Genomic DNA, 20,247 nt, shown 5'->3' with positions numbered 1-20,247 from the left:
CGCAGCGGAGCTAGTACGTCAGTGCATCACTCGCTCACTCTGCTTGCGGTTGCAGGAGCCTTGTTTATACTCTGCCCTCGTCTGTCCAATCAGCGAGAAAGCAATTGAAAGGAGACGTTGTTCGTTGGGTAACACTAGCTTCGTTACAGGCGAGTACGATAGATGTGCCGACATATACAGGTGCGTGCGAAAAAGAAGACAGTCTTTTCTTGTCACATAGGATAGACACAGGATGTTTGTAGCATTGGTGCTTGATTAGGCTTGGCAGATACTGTTCGTGCGTGATTAATTGATTATAAATCTGTGGAACTGTGAAGTGTTTGTACTGGAAACTAGAGCTAGCTCTGAGATAGATGTTTGGTTACATGGCGTCCAAGTAGCATCACATCACTATATATGTCACTGGAAGATGAATGATAATAACAATCTTTGCAAACCTTCTCGCTAACCCTTTCAAGTAAACCCTACCCCTCTGGTTACAAATATATGTCGTTTTAGTCTCTTCAACTATTCTCTAAATATAAGTCATTCTCGAACTTCTATGCGCTTTTTTCTTTTTTATTCTCGTCTTGCTCTTGTTTAATAAATGCTACCACTCTCACAAATAAATGAGTTATCTTTTTCAATACAGAATAAATAAAAGATAACAAGATCATTTAATCTACTTTCTTAATCCTTGTGCATAAGTCTAAAACGACTTATATTTATAATCAGAGGAAGTATTTTACTATTTGTAGAGCTCGACAAGTATGCAATATAAGCTAACTTATGCTAGTACATCTTTTGAAAAGTGATCAGAAAGATATATAAAATATTACGTGTGGCTCTTCTTACTTTGAACGGGCATATATACCGTCAAGTTGTACTAAATAATCTACTGATGTGGCGACCTTTGTTAACAAAAGCTCCACCGTACCTCCTAGGGGTATAATAAGATTGGATACGAATAGATATAATTTATTGTATTATATTTTATTTTATTTTAAAGTTAGAGTCGAAAACGGATAGTATCAAATAATTATTTGTTCATCATGTATCATATCATATCTTATATTTTTTTTTTCAAAGTCGGAGTTAGAACGGATAGTATCGTAGGCTTTTGGTTAGTCGGATGGACAATTTTTTTAACTTTATTTATATCCCCACACAACACATTAAATAATATAATGGTGCAATCAAAATGAGCACAAAAATAGTGATTATTGATATGTAAAAAAAGATCATTCAATATTATCTGTCTACAAATATGTGACAATCTACCTATATATTATTATATTTTTAAATAAAATCATAATAGACTTTCTCGTAGCAACTAATATTCGAATACTTCGAATAGACACCAGTCATCCTATATTCTATTTTCTTTTCTCAAATTCAGAGTCAGACACGGATAATGTTAAATAGCCATTATTATACCTATATTTGTTTCGCAAACCTTAGATCGGACGACAAAAAATATCCATCATATTTTCACCGCTGCCCCTTTAAAATAAAGAACAAAGATAGAGTCATTAAGAATGACCAAAAGCGATGCTTCCCCATGTTTGAATGCAGTTTCTTTCTTGGCTAGTCTAGAAGGGCTTAGTGATTGTACACAATATCTTAAACCTTTCCGTAAGCACTAAGAAGCCTCATTTTGTCTCCACCTAGCTAGAGCCTGTTTGTCTGGATAATCAAGCACGTGCGATTAAGAAGGGGCTGCGAAACTCTTTTAACGTAAGATATTGCGTTTATTGTAGCTTTGTTTGGTACATTCTGATAATGAAATTTGTATCGATCATATGTCCCTCTCAAACCATTTTCTTACATGCTTGCACGTACTCCTGTAAGGCCGTGGCCCCCACCCTTATCCAGCTGAAACCATCTCGTTCGCTAGCACCGCAAAGAGTGGCTTATATTCTCATCGAGCTACAGCTCCTCATGCTAGGCAGGAATATAAATTCCATGAAGAGTCTTATTATTCCTGCTGCATTTCTGTATCCCACAAATCCTTAGAGCATAAGAAATTGAACTTTCAATGTTTTCCGGAGATTTTGTAAAAATTGTGTTGAAATATTCTAGTAGTTGCAGAAAATATGCTGGCATAAAGTGTGCAAGAAAAAGTTATCAATATTTGCAGCAGCATATGAGCAAGCACAAGCTGATATTGAAATACTGAAACCCCCACATGGGCGTGGTGAGCCGGGGATTCGATTCCCCCTCCCGCATCTCATCTTGTAAAAGACTTCAAAAAAAGTCCTGAATAAAAGGAGGGCTAGCTGTAAAAAAGAAAATACTGGAACGCCATGATAATGGTTTCTTGTCCATGTTGCACTTGTAAGTCCAAAACAAGGAACCGCGGTCAATCGTGAATTCTGTGTGCCCGTACCAGCAGTATCCAGCATACTCGCTATTGAATATCAGAACCACACCACACCGCATGTTTGCATGCACACATGGCAGTAGAAAACCATGCCACAGCGGCTAGTCGTCAGCGAGTTGAATCACTGGATGGATGTGGTGTGTGGCCACCGCTGACTCCGGCGAGAGGAGCCCTCTTCTGAAGGCATGCGGGACGGCGACAGCCCAACGTCGCATCGAAAGGTTTGACCTCCCCCGCCCCTTTTCCGAAGTTTCTCGCCGGCAACTCGGCAGGATCCGAGAAGGCGGTCAGCAGGGTCCAGGAAGCGAGGGGGTCAAGACTGTCCCGCTCGGCCTTTTCCCCCTCTTGCGGCTGGTGGCCGCACTGTCGCGCCGTCGTGGACAAACTCCTGCTGCGTGGTTTCCGAACCGGCCGCCGTCAAGTTTCAAGATTGGAATAAGTAGTAGTACTCGGAAAGGTCAGCTCTGAACAGTCCGAACCATCAGATGTGCCAAGCAAACGTACTCTAAAAGGCTCTAACAGTACAGTGATGTGAAGGACATGAATCCAAGAGTTCCGGTGAATAGTTTTACGTGTATCGGATGTCTCCGAGGAGACAGTTTTACACGTATTATGCATGATATTTGCATCAAGAAGTCAAGATACAGTAAAAGTTGGAGTTAAAAAAAAAGTTACAACTGACGAGGAGTTCGACTGCTACACATGTCTTGGCCAGAATTATCTTCTGCGAGGGTGTACTTTTTATTGTCCTAGTCCTAGCCATTCTAGGAGAGCAGGCGCAAGCAGAGCTTGCAAACACCCCCAGCTGCCATTCTAGGTAACAGCCACTAATGTCGTACTTCCAATCAAGAATGGCTACATGAGCTAGCGAAACAGATGCTATGTGAGCTTATTGTATGCGGTGACAGCTAAAGAGTGCCCTGCATTGCTTGCAAATGATTTCAGCCGGTGAACAGAAATGCATTACTGCTAGCAAGCACATCCGCTTCTCTGTTCAGTATCCGCTGGGACTTGTTCTGCAACAGTCTTGAAGTAACTGGGGACGAAAAACAGAACCAATGGAAATGATTAGAACAGCAAATTAACCAGGGAATTGCCAGAATCTGGCAACTTGCATGAACATACAGAGGATGACCTGAACCCTTGTATATCTTTGCAAGTAAATGTACAAGTACAAGTTATTTTTTAAAATAGTAAAATACATCCTTTCTGGTAGAACTTCAAACTGCAAATAAGCCTCTTGAGCCCATAAGGCAGAAAACAACAAGGATTGAACTTTTTTGTACACAAACAAGAAACCGAGCATTCGCTTACTTACATGTCTTGATCATGCTCATTCTCCAAATCAAGCTTTGCAACGCATAGAAAAGCAGTGTCAACATTGTAGTCCTCTTTTGCAGAGGTTTCAAAATACGGAATATCGCCCTTGGAGGCACACCATTCCTTTTTTTTCTTCTAAAAAACTTGCTGGAATATGGCAAAGGAAATTGCAGAATATTTCAATTTTATATATGAAAGTTTGCACGTTCAAGAAACTGACCATTCTTCTGCTTCCACCTTCTAGATCAATCTTGTTCCCGACCAAAATGAACGGGAAATTTTTAGGATCTGATGGGATGGCCTAAAAAGGAAAATGGTGAATTCTTCAGTTAGAGTATGAGTATCCCGATGCCATACGCTGTAGAGTCATAAGCAACGAAAACATAACGTAGTAAAGATTGTGGCAATTTAAATACCACACCAGAAAAGTAGATTGATGGGATAAAAGTCTGAACATGTTTCTTTAATTTGCAAATGAATTTAACCAATGCATTTGGTTTTGGAGGTAAAAACATGAAGCCTTCACAAACTGAAATGAACTTGTTATCGATGATTATACAAAGCGTTTGAAGATTATCTGCTTCAATTGCAAAGGACCAATGTATGTATTTTAAGTCAAGTCCATAAGTAGCTGCTATTGCAAAACAGAAAATCAGAAAGATACATACTTGTGGAAGATGTGATCACAGCATCTCATCAAGCTGTTAGATAATGCTGTTTTTTTACATCTTGCTGTCTGAAACTCTGAATCTGACACAAAAATGGCACTGCGAGATAAAAATGACTTACTTGGTTCAGGACTCATCATGCCAGGCATTGAGTGTATTAAAGCTTCTCTTAGCATTGACATCATAAACTAGAACGCAGCAATCTGCGCCTCTGTACAACGCTACGCCAAGACTCTGGAACCTCTCCTGCCCTGCCGTGTCCCATATCTGCAAAAGAGCAATGCACAATGACGACAGTTGCATAGTCTGTTTCCTCTTAGTGGTGCAAGAATCCAAATGAGCATTACGATGATCACCTGCGAGGTGACAAGCTTATCTTCAATGAGGACCTCCTTGGTGAGGAAATCAGCACCGATTGTGGCCTTGTACTGCTGGCTAAACTTCTTGCTCACATAGCTAATCATTGTCACTAATCATGTCTCAATAGGTCGAACACCTTGAAGGCTCACTTTCAAAGCCCATTACTGTGACAAACAGGCCACACAGCATTCATTTCCGATTAATGAGTTTTTTAAGCATACTAACAAGCAGTTATCGAAATGATGAATATTTCACATATATATGCAACTTTCCAATTCTAAAGACCGGACCTTTTTGGCTTAAGCAAAAGCTCAACATTTTTTTTTTGCACGAAAAAGCTCAACAAATCAATTGAATAGATGAAACAAAAAATGCAGCCATTTAACTAAAAATCTCATAAGCGGTTTTGCCACTTCTCAAATCGCAAAGGTACGTGAGAACCGAGCTCAGCTTTGTTGATAGTACTCCCATTGTGGAGGCTACTTGGCTGGCTCGATCCCGCAGCGCGCACCAGGGCTTGCCCTCAAATATTCTTCTAAACAGTCTCAAGCGCCTATCAACTATAATGAGAGTACGACGCGCTTGTCGTTAGCAGAGTCTGAGGTTTTATAAATCTCTTCAATAAACGTGTATATACGTTATAGATTTGACATGCATCTTAAAGTGTGTGTTCACATATTGCAGCTTATACCTAATATTGAGTTTAAAAAAAAAATCACAAAGGCATATAAGAACGCACCGATCGAAGTTACCAAGCTGAAGGATACTGGTTCATCAGCGACGTCTTCCCGACCCTGCACTCGCCAAACCAATCCAAGTCAACTAGTCAAGCCAACGGCCAGCGAGGGGGCGACGAATGCGGCGGCGATCACTTCTTCGGTTCCCTTCCCTCCTCTTATCTTGTATCACGAGGTGCACGGGAAGCGAGGGAAAAAAGGGTGGAGCGTTGAGAAAGCTAGTACGGCGAGCGAGATTTGATCTGGGGTTCTGGCCTCGTGCTCCGGCGCGTACTCGAGAGACTCATGCGCGGCCGCGCGTTGCGTGCGCCGGCGGGACAGATTGGGCCACGCGCCGCCGTGCCTGTTCCATAGAGGGCAACGTGTTGGAGGTTCGAACTGTGAGTTTGCACGTAAATTTCGTTTCGAAACTCCACCGGTAGCAACCGAAGAAAAGAAAACGGAATTTGCAGGTATCGCAATTTGCACAGATGGGCCAAATTTGCCGGAGTCTGGCCCAAGCCTCAACCAGTGACAGAACAAGTGATGCGTGCAGATGTTCTACAGCTAGAAAGGGTTGTGTTTGTAGTGGACTGGAGCTCTTGCGATCTGCGTGAGTGCACCGAGGCCGCTACAAAACATGCTGAACAGTACTTCGGCTGAAAAGGTGGTTGTATGTACAATTAAAAAAATGTCATTTCTGTGTGGTGGGCCAAAATCACCGGAATATCTGTCATAGTGGGCCGGATCTTTCGGGATCCGCGCAGTCCAATCACCTCGATCACGCGACCACCCCGATGGCGTCGCATGCGGCCCCACACGCCAGAGGCCAGAGGCCACGTGGAAAGTTAAAAGCGCCTGCAAGCCAGAGGCCAGAGGCCAGAGGCCACGCTGAGACGAGTCTGTGGAGTGTGGAGTCTGTAGAGAGCAGAGCCAACAAGCCACTCCCTAATCGAGCGCAGCGACCTCGCCGCCGATGAGCCGCCTCCTCTCCCGGCGGCACCTCGCCTCCGCCGCCGTCCAGCGATCCGCTCCCCTCGCGTTCGCGTCCAGGTGTTCCGCCCCTCACCCCGCTCCCTTTTGTTTTCGCGATCTGTTGCGAGTTGTTTATGCGCCGTAGTGTGATCTGATGCGAGTTGAGGGATCTCACAGATGGGCAGTGCGCAGTGTGCGTTTGCGGCTTTAGTGGCGATAGAGTTCCGTACTTGGCAGTGCTGCGGCGGCGTGCGTGCGATTGAGACGCTACTACTCGAGTCCGCGCTAACTGTAGGTGATAAAGTTCGCTTCGGTCTGCATCTGATTATTTGGGTGATTCGCAGGTGGTTACACACGCCGTCATTTGCAACGGTGTCTCCCCAGGAGATTTCAGGTTCCAGCCCCGCAGAAGTGCAGAACTTTGGTAAGGGCTCTGCTCGTGGTTTTTGCCATAGATAAAAAAACATGGAAATGGAATCATATGACTGTTTTGTAACATGCTAGTCTTCATCTACTCAACAAGTGTTCCCCGCTGAAATAAAACATGTTATTTTAGCTCTCCATTTAAATGCTCAGCAATGCAAATCTGATCTTGGGTTGCTTGTACCTCAACCACAAATCCACAATGGTTCAGTACAGGGTAGCTGGACTGCATCTGCTAATTGGAGTTGGATAGTTGATCCGTTAAATGGTGAAAAATTCATTAAAGTTGCTGAGGTTCAGGGAACAGAAATAAAGGTATGCTTAGGGATGCTTCTCTTATATTTTCCATGTTGCAGTCGTGCAAGCATACTCATTTAAATTCAATTGTTTCAACTTTCCTCAACTTACTCATGGACGCTCTTTTATTTTTATTCAAAATGTAACTTGATTTTTACGTCATTGTTATTACTCTGAAACCGCAAAGACAGAACTGTTGTCGGTTGTGGAAAGTTGTATTTAAACTTGTTTGATATTATTACATTGCTATGTGAATATAGAGCTGTGTCTATTCTAGAATCTGCTGTAAGTATGTTCTCATACAATATGTGTATTCTTTTTGTCTTCTGCAGCCATTCGTTGAGAGTTTATCTAAATGTCCAAAACATGGACTTCACAACCCACTTAGAGCTCCAAAGAGGTCTGTGTAGTTTTCTTGTATTTTGAGCCATGTTTCAGTGCTAACTTATTTTGGTTCCCCAAAAAAGGGAAAACTAACATACATTTTCGTAAGCCTGATCCACATGTCTACCCTCTCAATCTCTCATCAAAATCACCAGATTGCTCATTGAAGTTTATGCTATGCTACACATATTCTTGCCACGATGTCCTAGTTCGTTGACTTGTGTTCCCACCTCACCAATAGAAACTGATACAAATATATACTTTTATACGTCCTAAATTCACAAATTATTGTTGCATTTTAATTTTCATAGTCCCCAGGTTTCAACTGTCCCTTTAACATTATGTTCTTGATGTTTTCTGTAAACTCCAATATGCAGGTACCTCATGTATGGAGATATATCTGCAAAAGCTGCACATATGCTTGGTCAACCTGTGGTATGCCATTTTGATACCAAAATTATTCAAATTTCTTTTGTTCTCAGGAATATTCTGCAGATGACACTAATATGCTTGGATCTATCTGCATTGTAAAATAAGCCATGTTGAGAAGAGATAAAGTTAGCACTTGCTTTTCTTATAACTTGCTCTTTATTACTCACTGTTGTTGAATTGCTGAATGCAGGTCTCAGATTTCTTTGCTAAACTTATCCAAAGGGTATCCCCAAAGAGCTATCAACAAGCTCTTGCAGAAGTTCAAGTTTCTCAAAAGTTCTTGGAGAACTTTTGTGGAGACCAGGTATTAATTCAGCCTCTGTTTGCTTCTTTTTATATGTTCTGGAGATATCATTTCTTCATTTGCATGATGAAAAAAAAGCTATGATGTAACTATATGTCTATATATGAGAATCTATCCATTAGTGTTGCTCTTAGTAGTTGCAGTGTGTCGAGGGCACGCATCAATTCCAAATAGCTAGCAAAGTTCTCTAGTCTGTAGATTGGAAGGAAATGCTCCAGTTTGCAGATAGAAAGAATTTCAATCACATGTTCTCATCGTTCACATAATCTCTTTCTCTGGTGTAATAGGTACGCTTTCTGGCTCGGTCATTTGCTGTACCTGGCAACCATCTTGGACAAATAAGTAATGGCTACCGTTGGCCATATGGCCCGGTAAGTGTTCTAAACAGCCTCTAGTGGGAAAATGTTGTATTTGAGGTTTCTTGGATTCTTTTTGTCTTTACTCTTCAGAAGACATAAAAAACCATGCCAAACAGGTCTAATTAGCATAAATCATTTTCTAGAGGATCAAGTTTATTTACAAGGAGCAAATATCGTAACATGATAAACCAGCCTGGGTTGTTAAAGTACTTGTTCCTTTGAGTGATATATTCCAATCTCAGTTTCAGAACCACTTCATCTCTGTTGAGTACTATGCCATTCAAATTGGCTGTTGCCATGTCTGTATGCTCGAGTGTCATAACTTGTTCCCTTCAATATTTGCATGCATACTCACATGTTAACTGATGATGTAATCCTGTTATATGCTGTATAACAACGCGAGTTTTTTTATTCAAAGTAATTACTAGTTAGAGCTAATATGATCTAGATCTGAGCAGGTTGCAATTATCACACCATTCAATTTCCCATTGGAGATTCCCTTACTGCAAGTAATGGGAGCACTATACATGGGAAATAAACCAGTCCTCAAAGTTGACAGCAAAGTTAGCATTGTGATGGAACAAATGCTCAGATTGCTTCATGAATGCGGATTGCCAGCAGAGGATATGGATTTCATAAATTCTGATGGTGTCACAATGAACAAGCTGCTATTAGAGGTACAAATGGCTATTCTGCGACTTATTGGTAGAATATAAGTTACAGCAAGATAGAGTAACCAGTTCTTGCAAGTATGCCATGGAAGTTGAACCAGTTCATTATCACTGAATTGCCGTGGAAGTTGCTTTGGGATAACAAACTTGATTATTTGGAGTTCTGAACACTCTTTGCGGTTTGTTTCCTAATATAACCACTGCTATGTTCTGTGACATGTATGAACATAGACCTGTTCATCTTGTTAACATTTTTAGTTTAAAAAATAAGGGCTGTTCATGTCACCGATAAGCACCAGTATGTTGTGTTACAGTTAATCTAGTAAAGTTTCTATTTGTTGGTATGTGGCGTATCATTTTCAGCAATTGAGGTTTTAAAAAGTTTATACAGAACAAAATACATCTGCTAGTTTTCCGTTCAATGCCAAAAGTCCATGTCGACCAAGCGGGCTTACGCTCTGCTTACAGGCGGTAAATTTTATGCTTGAATTTTTTTCGTGATGTCTTCTAGGCTAATCCGAAAATGACCCTTTTCACTGGGAGCTCACGGGTAGCAGAGAAATTGGCCGCTGATTTGAAAGGCCGAATCAAGTTGGAAGATGCTGGTTTTGACTGGAAAATTCTTGGTCCAGATGTTCAAGAGGTCTGAAGTCACCTCTTTCAACATTTAAAATCATATACTCGCAATTAGAATTGTGACTTGACTGGATGTTGTGATGTTGTGCCCAAACAGGTCGATTATATTTCATGGGTTTGCGATCAGGATGCTTATGCTTGCAGTGGTCAGAAGTGCTCTGCTCAGTCTGTTCTATTCATGCATAAGGTAAAGACTAAGGGCTGCCATTTCTTTGCCTTGCTTTGCTAGTTGTCTTGGGTTGTGATCCTGGACTGTGTTCATCACTTATGCTGCATAATGTTTCTTTGTAGGTTGATCTATGAATTGTAGTCACAGTCGTTGATGTCTTTCGGTTCTTGTTTGTCATGTAGCTTGGTCGATGCTAGGATAAAAACCACCTGTCTAATCATATTGGTCTAATGGTTTTGTTATTTTAAGACAATCGATCCAATGCTCAAGAGGATTAAAAAAAAGAATTTTGTGGGTGCAATTGCAATAGATGTTTATGAACTTCCGGAGCAATTTGAGATCTTGTGATCCCCTTTGAACATATTTCACATTGCAATCAAATTACTCTGTGCATCTTTGTTAATTTGTTTTATAATTTGCTTCCACTTGCAGAATTGGTCTTCTAGTGGGCTGCTTGAGAAAATGAAAAACCTTTCTGAAAGAAGGAAGCTTAAAGATTTGACAATTGGCCCAGTCCTTACAGTAAGTGGACAATTCTAGCCAGTAATCACTTACTGTTCTTCAAAACTTCCATTCTATGGTGTGATTTCACAGCATTTACCAGTTAAAAGCTTAAGTAAACAATAAATGGGTCCAGGTAACAATATTTGTTTCCTGTTATTTTAATAGATGTGAAGTCCAGTCATCAATTAGTGTGTATACAAGGAGACAGAAAGGAATTTTCGTTGCACAGTGCTGGTATCCATCTAAAAGGTCAACATGTGTGGAGAAAAAGAACGTGTTGCCATTCATCATTGAATTTTGTGTGTTAACTGTTTACATGGTTGCACAACTGGATGGGCAGTATAAGCAATTTAGAATTAGCTAATCACATTGCCTTTTCTTATCCAGGTTACTACAAAAGCCATGATAGAGCACATGAACAACCTTCTCAAAATACCAGGATCGAAGGTTCTGTTTGGTGGTGAACCTTTGGAGAATCACTCGATTCCAGAAATGTATGGTGCTTTGAAGCCAACTGCTGTATTTGTTCCTCTAGAGGAAATCCTTAAAAGTGGGAACTTTGAGCTTGTGAGAAAGGAGATATTTGGTCCGTTCCAGGTAATAGACCCATATGCAATTAATTTATCATAAAGAAAAAAATACAGCAATACTTGATGGCAGCCTGGCATTCCTGACAAGTACTACTAAACTCTTACTGCAAGCATACATCTCAGATGGACCCATGGTGACTGAATAGCATTGTTCTTGGTTATGGACCCCAACCTCAACATTTTGTTTGTAGATTTCGTGCCTGCATTTTATTCCAAGTTGCATCAAACTTCAGAGAAACAAATTTAATTTTGATGGCTGCCTGGCATTCCTATGACACAAATATCAAGCTAGTAAGTACTAAGTACTAACCTCATCCACAAGCATTTACCTCAGATGGTCCCATGTGTTAGTCGCTGAATTCTTACTCTTGGTAGTAGCTGAATTCTTACTCTCATCGAGAGAGGATGACACTAGGAGTTGGGGCAATTTTTCTGGTTTATTTCTCACACAAATGCCATGCCAACCTGAGGGGTTGGGGATACATATTTATAGGCTGCTAGCCAGCCAAGCATATGCTAAGATGCTGTCCTAGATGCTGTCCTAGCTGTCCTAGATGCTAAGATGCTGTCCTAGATGCTGTCCTAGATGCTAAGATGCTGTCCTAGATGCTAAGATGCTGTCCTAGATGCTGTCCTAGATGCTAAGATGCTGTCCTAGATGCTAAGATGCTGTCCTAGATGCTGTAGCCCTAGAAAGGACCACAAAGACCAGCCAAGGACCATCTGAAGCAGCCCCACAAAGACCATATGCAGCACAGAGACGCAGTACAGAGACGCAGCACAGAGACTTATCCCATCATTCTCCCCCTAAGTCTTGTGCGTCGTCTTGTGGGAAAGTTGAACCATCCCGGTCCTGGAGCAGAGCTCAAGGAACTTGATCCTCCCAAGAGGCTTGGTAAGCAGGTCCGCGAGCTGGTCCTTGGTGTTGATGTAGCTCGCCTTAATGCTCCCTTCCTCCAAACAGCCTCGGATGAAGTGGTACCTCACCCGGATGTGCTTACTCCGTTCATGGAAAACGGGATTCTTTGCCAGGGCCAGAGCGGACTTGCTGTCCATCCTGAGCTCCACCGCTCTAGTGTCTCTGCCGAGGAGATCACCAAGCAGTCGAGCGAGCCAGAGCGCCTGAGTTGAAGCGGTGGAGGCCGCTATGTACTCGGCCTCGCAGCTGGACAGGGCCACCACCTGCTGCTTGACTGACTGCCAGCTAACGAGGCACTTGCCGAGGAGGAAGAGGATCCCGCTCGTGCTCTTGCTGGTGTCGATGTCGCCGGCGTGGTCACTGTCGCTGTACCCGACGAAGTGTGCCGCCTCAGGGCACCTAGGGTAGTAGAGGCCGTGGTCGAGAGTCCCCGCAACGTAGCGGATGATTCTCTTCACAGCCTGTCGGTGCTCCGTCGTCGGTCGCTGCATGAACCGACTGACGTAGCCGACGGAGAATGCCAAGTCCGGCCGTGTGTGGGCGAGGTAGCGAAGGCTCCCCACAAGACGCCGGTACTACGTAGCGTCCACCTCCTCCGTCGTGCTGTCGCGGCTCAGCTTCAGCCTCTCCTCCATCAGAGTGAGAGCTGGGTTGCAGTCGGTGAGCCCAGCTAGCTCAACGAAGCGCTTGGCGTAGGCGGTCTGTCGAAGCGTGATCCCGGAGTCATCCTGGTGCACCTCGATTCCCAGGTAGAAGGAGAGAGGCCCCAGGTCACTCATCTGGAAAGTGACCTTCATCTCTTCCTTGAATGCCGCCACCTCCGCATCCTTGGTGCCGGTGATCACCAAGTCGTCGACGTAGACACCCACCAGCAGAGCATTTCCTCCACTGTCCCGTCGGTAGATGGCCGCCTCGTGCGGGCTTTGCTCGAAGCCCATCCCCTTTAGCGTGGAATCCAACTTGGCATTCCATGCCCTCGGCGCCTGCCGCAAGCCGTAGAGGGCCTTGCGCAGGCGGAGCACCTTGCCCTCCTTGCCGGGGATCGTAAATCCCGGCGGCTGGTGCACGTAGACCTCCTCCTTCAAGTCGCCGTTAAGGAACGTCGACTTGACGTCCATGTGATGAACACGCCAGCCCTCCTGGGCAGCTAGCGCAAGGAGGAGTCGCACGGACTCCATCCGTGCCACGGGAGCGAAGGCGTCGTCGAAGTCGACCCCCTCCTGTTGCACGAAGCCTCGTGCCACCAAGCGGGCCTTGTGCTTGACGATGGCGCCGGCTTCATCCCTTTTCAGCTTGTACACCCACTTAAGGGTGATCGCGTGGTGACCACGAGGAAGGTCAGCAAGCTCCCAGGTGCGGTTCTTCTCAACCGCATCCATCTCCAACTGCATCGCGGCGCGCCATGCCGCGTGTCTCTCGGCCTCTGCAAACGACCGAGGCTCGCTGTTGTCACACGCAAGGTGCAACTGCGCCTCCAGGTCGTGAGGCACCAGTCCCGGCACCGGCTGGTCGCCGAGAAGGTTCTCTATCGTACGGTACCGCAACGGCTCCCCGTCGTGGTACGCGTCGATGCGCTCCTCGTCGTGAGAGAGCGGAGTAGCGAGCTCAACCGGGCTGTGCTCGACACGAGCTGGTGTTGGAGTAGACGTGCCCGGAGAGGTGCCTGTCGGTGCTGGTGCCAGCTGTGGTGGAGCCAGCGAAGAACTCATCGCAGCCGAGGTCCTAGCTGGAGAGTGTGGTGCTGTCGGAGTAGCAGGCGCCGGGGTCGGTGAAGGCTCGGGGACTGGGGTAGACGTGCTCGTCGAAGAAGAGCTGCCTACTCCCCCAGCTTCCTCGAAGTGGACGTACTCGACAGTGAAGTCGTCGTACGTTGGAGCAGAGCCGTCGTCCACCGCCTTGTCCCACGCCCATCCTCGCCCTTCGTTGAACACAACGTCGCGCGCCGTGCGCACACGCTGTGTCTTCGGGTCGAGGATGCGGTAGGCCTTCGAGCCCTCCGCGTAGCCGATGAACACTCCCGGAGTGCTCCTGTCGTCGAGCTTGCTGATGTGGCCAAGCTCCTTGGCGAACGCGAGGCAGCCGAAGACTCGCAAGTGGGAGACCGCCGGCTTGCGCCCATGCCAAGCCTCGTACGGCGTCCTGCCGTCGAGCGCCTTGGTAGGCGAGCGGTTGAGGATGTAGACGGCCGACACCACCGCCTCTCCCCAGAAGACAGCCGGCATCCCCCTCTGTTTGAGAAGGGCCCGAGCCATCCCCACAACCGTCTGGTTGCGTCGCTCGACGACGCCGTTCTGCTGCGGGCTGTACGGCGCGGAGTAGTGGCGCTGAATGCCCTTATCAGTGCAGTACGACGCGAATTCAGCCGCCGTGAATTCGCCGCCGTTGTCGGTGCGCAGCATGCGCAGCTTGCGGCCGCACTCCGCCTCTGCAGCAGCCTGCGCACGCCTGATGGCGTCCGCAGCCTCTCTCTTGCTGCCGAGGACCATCACCCACATGTAGCGGGAGAGGTCGTCGACGAGCAGCAGGAAGTAGCGTCGTCCTCCCGGTGTGGCCGGTGTCACCGGACCACACAAGTCCCCGTGCACAAGCTCGAGCCTCTCCTTGGCTCGAAAGCTCGCCCGCTGGGGAAAGGGGAGTCGCCTCTGCTTCGTCAATACGCAGACGTCGCAGGGCAGCTCCACATGGTCGAGGCACGGCAGGCCTCGCACCATCTCCGTGGCACTGAGCCGCTTCAGGGCCTCGAAGTGAAGTTGCCCGAAGCGCTCGTGCCACTGCCACGCCTCGTCATCCCGACGAGTAGCGAGACAGAGGGGTTGTGCCACCTGCACGTTAAGGACGTAGAGTCGATTTGCGCTTCTGGTTACCTTGGCAAGAAGGCGACGACGGCGATCCCAAATCCCCATGACTCCATCCTTAACCACCACGCGCGAACCGTTCTCATCCAGCTGTCCCAAGCTGATGATAGAGTTCCTCAACGCGGTGATGTAGTAGACTCCGGTGAGCAGCCTGTGCTCACCAGACACGGCGGTGAAGATGACGGAGCCGACGCCATTGATCTCCACGCCGGAGGCATCCCCAAACTTGACGGAGCCTCGGACGCTAGAGTCAAGCTCGGTGAAGAACTCCCGTTGACCGGTCATGTGATGGGTGGCGCCGGTGTCGAGGCACCACCCGTCAGTCTTGTCGTTGCCGGAGCCGTCGCCGAGGAGGGCGTGTGCTTTTGGCTCGTCAAGGTGGAGGAGAGCCGCTGCGGTCGGTGCCGTTGGAGGTAGCTCGATGCTTGCATGTGCCATGAACAGAGCCGGCTCCTCCTCCTCTGCCTGTGCGACATGGGCCTGGCCGCGTCGTGGCTGTCGACAGTCCTTGGCCCAATGGCCAAGCTGGCCGCAGTTGCGGCAGGTGTCGTCTCGTGCTGGCTTGTACTTGCCAGCGGCGCCGCCCTGGGCGCCTCCGCGGGCATCACCCTCGGCACGTCCTCGCGCCCCGGCCTGGGCGTCTCTGCGCGCCTTGCGCGGCTTGCCACGCTTGCGGCCACCTGTCGCGGAAGAAGGCTCCCCCTTCTTCCGGTCACCTTGGCAGGCAGCCCACTGCTCCCGAGTGAGAAGGAGCTTCCCGCCAGTGGTGATGGGCCCCGAGAGAGACTATGGCTCATCGCTGTCGACGACCTTGAGTCGACCTATCGCCTCCTCGATCGACATCGTGGAGAGATCCAGCAGGGACTCGATCGAGCGAGCCATCTGCTTGTACTTCTCGGGGACGCAACGGAAGAGCTTTTCGACAGCTCTCTCCTCGCCGTAGGTGTCATCGCCGAACTGCACCATCTTCTGCAACAGAGTGTTGAGACGGAGAGCAAAGTCATCAACGTCCTCACCTGGCTTGAAGGCCAGGTTCTCCCACTCCTTGCGAAGTGCCTGCAGTGTGGACTTGCGGGCGCGGTCGCTGCCGATGCGTGCCGCAGCGATGGCGTCCCAAGCCTCTTTGGCAGTCCGCTTATTGGTAAGCGAGAACTGCATCTCGGACGGGACTGCAGCGATGAGGGCATCCAGCGCCCGTCGATCCTGGTCGTAGTCGACGTCGCCGTACCGGACTGCCTCTCACATGTGCCGCACCTGGAGCTTTACCATCATCACCGCAGCCCACTCGACATAGTTGGTCTTAGTGAGGGTAGGCCACCCACCGCCGGAGCCGACGTCCCTGACAACGGCCTGGAGCCCGTGGTAACCACGGTACCGATCCGGGGAGAGAGAGCCACGCTGCCTGTGAAGGCCGCGCTCTTCATCGGCCCGTCCGCCACCGTTGCCGTGCTCGCCCCCTCCAGGAGCGCCACCGCCGTGCTCGCCTCCTCCAGGAGCGCCACCGGCGTGCGCGCCTCCTCCAGGAGCGCCACCGCCGTGCGCGCCTCCTCCAGGAGCGCCGCCGGCGCGTCCGCGTCTGTCTGGGCTGCCGCCGCGCTCGTGGGCGTGCCCGGCTGCCCACTGCGCCGCCCGCGCTCGCGCTGCCTCCCTCCCCAGCAACTCGAGGTCCGCGTCGGCGCTGTTGTCAGCAGAAACGGAGCTGCTGATGCTGCCGCGCAGAGCCTCGACCTCTGCTGCCGCCGCACGCGCTGCATCCGCCGCCGCCGCTGCTTCCGCCTCCGCTCTGACTGCTGCCAGCTCCGCCGCTGCCAGCCTCGACGCCCTTGCCGCCGCCGCAGCGGTCTCTGCCGCCGCTCGCTCGCGTTCCTCTGCCGCGGCAAGTTCGGCCTCCTGCCGACGCCGCGTGCTCGAGGCGACCGAGCGCTGAGACTGCCCTGCGGACATGACGCGCTACCCGGGGGCTGCTGCGTGGGGAGAGGGCTGCTTCAGATGAGCTGCTGCTCGTCTGCGCAGAGGGAGAGAAGTGAGCAGGAGCGGCCGGAGCTGCTGCTGCTCCCAGCTGGGGCTGTTGCGCGGCTGGGAAAGGAGGTGAGCAGGAGATGCTCAGGCTACAGGATACTACGGCTCTGATACCACTTGTTAGTCGTTGAATTCTTACTCTTGGTAGTAGCTGAATTCTTACTCTCATCGAGAGAGGATGACACTAGGAGTTGGGGCAATTTTTCTGGTTTATTTCTCACACAAATGCTATGCCAACCTGAGGGGTTGAGGATACATATTTATAGGCTGCTAGCCAGCCAAGCATATGCTAAGATGCTGTCCTAGATGCTGTCTTAGCTGTCCTAGATACTAAGATGCTGTCCTAGATGCTAAGATGCTGTCATAGCTATCCTAGATGCTAAGATGTTGTCCTAGATGCTGTCCTAGCTGTCGTAGATGCTAAGATGCTGTCCTAGATGCTGTAGCTCTAGAAAGGACCACAAAGACCAGCCAAGTACCATCTGAAGCAGCCCCACAAAGACCATATGCAGCACAGAGACGCAGTACAGAGACGCAGCACAGAGACTTATCCCATCACCATGAGGCTGTGACTATGAAAAAGCATACTTCAAAAAAAATACTATTCTTGGTTATGGACTTCAGAAATCTACCTATAGTGTTTGCCTACATTCATTCTAACCTCCGTGAATAGTTGTCACACTAAAACAATCTTTATTGTCATCCTTACTCATCAACTTACTGACTTATGCATAGTTGGGAGGTAACTACGTTTCTACGGCACGGATGTATTCTACTAGTGTACATGGTTTTAAGTTGTAATTCTCTGGTAATACACTGACCTATTCTGAGTTCATAATCCAGGTGGTCACAGAATACTCTGAGGATCAGCTTGAATTAGTATTAGAAGCCTGTGAAAGAATGAATGCACATCTGACAGCTGCAGTAGTTTCAAACGACCCTTTATTCCTGCAGGCAAGTTGGTTGGGTGTTGTCATTTATATTCATTTGCTTGCTTGATTATCTTGAAATTCTCCATTTCTGGCACGAAACAAGTTAGATAGAGTTGGGATTCCCCAACTCTCAAGTCATCAGCAAACCAGTTGGATGACCAGTACTTCTACACTATATTTGCACAATCCTTTAGTCTCAATTATCAAACACTTAAATGACCTCAGCTTGCTGAGTGACTTTTTATTCTTATCTCTATTTTCAGGAAGTACTTGGGAGATCTGTTAACGGGACAACATATGCCGGAATTCGAGCAAGAACCACTGGCGCTCCGCAGAACCACTGGTGAGCTCAAGACCCAATATCAGTCTGACAACATCTGTGATTACCATCTGTATATGAGTGATGACCAAAGTAACATCTTAATTCCTTTGCATTTCAGGTTTGGGCCGGCTGGGGACCCAAGAGGTGCTGGGATCGGAACACCAGAGGCCATCAAACTTGTTTGGTCTTGCCACAGGGAGATCATATATGACATCGGACCCGTGCCCAAGAACTGGTCTCTTCCTTCCGCGACATAAATATCTGGAGGATCGCTTCGCTAGCAGAAGAAAAGAAGAACTGGCATCAAGAATAAAAGAGGGAGAGAAGCGGGCGAGGCCGGAGTAATCAGGAACTGAAAACGAGTTGTTCTGAATAATTTGCCCGTCTTGGCATTCTCTGTACCCTCCAGAAAGGATCTTATAGGCTGCTACTGTTATGTACTAATGTTCCCTTGTATTGGAGATCGCGATCGGTTCATTAAAGAGAGAATTTCATTTGCAGATTTACTTTGTGAAACAACCTGTAACTTCATTTGCAGATTTACTAAGTGGAACGATCTGTGTAGGAAGTGAGAGGGCTGAGAGCACTGTGGTCTCAGCTCTCTCACTTGTGCAATTTTGCATGCACTTGTGCACGCACGTTCACTCTCATTTAATACTCATTTATCCATTGATGTTTTCAACTATACTATGATTATTTTTAGGCTGACCATTTTCGCGTCTGGTCAATGCGAGCGAAGGTTGACGGCCACGTTAGCTCGGGAGGTGGCTTGCACCATCAGGGCATGACGGGAGGGTCCGCTCGCCTGGGCGCCTGGCGACGACGCGGACGGCGTCGACGGCACGGATGGGCGAGGGATGGATCTTGCTGCCGTGGGGGCCGGCGGCGGCGCTCGTGGCCGTGGCGCGACCTGTCTAGCCATCGCGAAAGGAAGACGGCAGCCGGATAGGAAGCTGCGTTAGCGTCGTCCTGCCTGTCTCGAGGCGCGCACTCGGGCCGCCGGATCCGGCGAAGGCTGCCTGTGCCCGCAGGCAAGGCGGGGATGGTCAACCTTAGCCAAGGTCGTCGTGGTCCGCAGCGAATTCTCGTAGTTTGCAGCTGCAACCGAGACTGCACGTTAGATCTCGGGCGCCCGTTTTCAGATCCAACGGCACTGGGAACGCTACGGATGCACTGACGCACGTGACTGCGGAGGGTCGGCGCGGCAGACGGTTCAGGCACCCGCTGCGCTGCAACGGCCGACGGAGTTGCCTAGTTGGTCTCATTCGTACGCTCATGACTTGAAGCCGGGACATGCCATCAGGCTAATCAAGACAGTTCGTACTTGTCCAGCTCAAACTATCTATTTGATAGAGAAAGTAAGTCACGTTTATTCTTAAGGTCACAAAATTATCTCGTTAATCAGAAAAAAAGTTAGATCACTCATTATTATAAATATCTAACGGTCTAGATTAAACCAAAGAGTATATATCAAATACGATTAATAAATAGCTAAATTCAGAAACAAAAAGTCAATATGAAATATGATTACTAAATACCTAAATTCGGAATTAAAAATTATAAAAAATTAGCAGTTCGATTTCCATACAGTTTGGAAAGCCAAATATCTAAATAAAAATTCAAATAAAATAAAATAAATAATAATTAAAATTGGGGTTATAATAGAAAATATAAGGATCTATATCAAATATAGTCTTATAAAAAATTAAATTATTATAAAAATCAAATACCTAAATATAGAGTCTATGTAAAATACAATTAATCAATAGCTAAAATTCATAATAATTTTTTTTTCAAAATTCTTACTAAGATAATAGATTAAGAAGCACCGTGTAGCTCAAGTACGTCATATCAAGCAGACAGCAGGCAAGTCATAACACGCAAGCAAGGCAAATCTATTCTGATTTTAGTTAAACTGCCTATACCTAACGCACGATTTTAACAGTTGATCAAAACATATATGAATTAACGAATACGTGTATACAATTCGGTACAAATTTGGAATATAAATAATTTTATTTTCTAGTAAC

At 47.3% G+C, this 20,247-nt stretch overlaps 1 protein-coding gene and 1 long non-coding RNA gene across 3 annotated transcripts; one reads left to right on the top strand and one right to left on the bottom strand.

Annotated features, from left to right (window-relative positions):
- Positions 1-2,925: 2,925 nt before the first annotated feature.
- LOC133885336 (uncharacterized) lies at positions 2,926-3,983 on the bottom strand. Its single transcript, XR_009903214.1, has 3 exons — positions 3,903-3,983; positions 3,681-3,829; positions 2,926-3,398 (listed from the first exon to the last, which is right to left on the bottom strand). It is a non-coding gene; the product is annotated as an uncharacterized LOC133885336 (long non-coding RNA).
- A 2,324-nt stretch (positions 3,984-6,307) lies between these two features.
- On the top strand, positions 6,308-18,717 carry LOC133884737 (probable aldehyde dehydrogenase). 2 transcript variants are annotated; one of them, XM_062324277.1, is made up of 15 exons: positions 6,308-6,479; positions 6,746-6,825; positions 7,036-7,139; positions 7,454-7,521; positions 7,883-7,940; positions 8,128-8,241; positions 8,529-8,612; positions 9,059-9,277; positions 9,783-9,914; positions 10,005-10,094; positions 10,509-10,598; positions 10,968-11,177; positions 17,807-17,917; positions 18,159-18,238; positions 18,336-18,717. In XM_062324277.1, exons 1-15 carry the CDS (start codon positions 6,403-6,405, stop codon positions 18,472-18,474), a joined length of 1,656 nt encoding a protein of 551 aa, XP_062180261.1. In that variant the 5' UTR covers positions 6,308-6,402; the 3' UTR covers positions 18,475-18,717. The 2 variants fall into 2 exon arrangements, with proteins under 2 accessions (XP_062180261.1, XP_062180262.1); XM_062324278.1 differs by having other exon boundaries at positions 17,807-17,921; positions 18,163-18,238.
- The last annotated feature ends 1,530 nt before the right edge of the window (positions 18,718-20,247 follow it).

Source organism: Phragmites australis, chromosome 11 (assembly GCF_958298935.1).
Source record: "Phragmites australis chromosome 11, lpPhrAust1.1, whole genome shotgun sequence".
Classification (NCBI taxonomy): domain Eukaryota; kingdom Viridiplantae; phylum Streptophyta; class Magnoliopsida; order Poales; family Poaceae; genus Phragmites; species Phragmites australis.
The sequence above is the reverse complement of the archived record's forward strand: the minus strand, read 5'-3'. Positions and strand labels throughout refer to the sequence as shown.

Bases quoted from the DNA above. Each gene is read 5' to 3' on its own strand.
- LOC133884737 (XM_062324277.1), top strand. From the start codon at position 6,403: ATGAGCCGCCTCCTCTCCCGGCGGCACCTCGCCTCCGCCGCCGTCCAG. The intron at 17,918-18,158 runs GCAAGTTGGTTG...CTCTATTTTCAG, and splicing joins ACGACCCTTTATTCCTGCAG to GAAGTACTTGGGAGATCTGT. The intron at 18,239-18,335 runs GTGAGCTCAAGA...TTTGCATTTCAG, and splicing joins GGCGCTCCGCAGAACCACTG to GTTTGGGCCGGCTGGGGACC.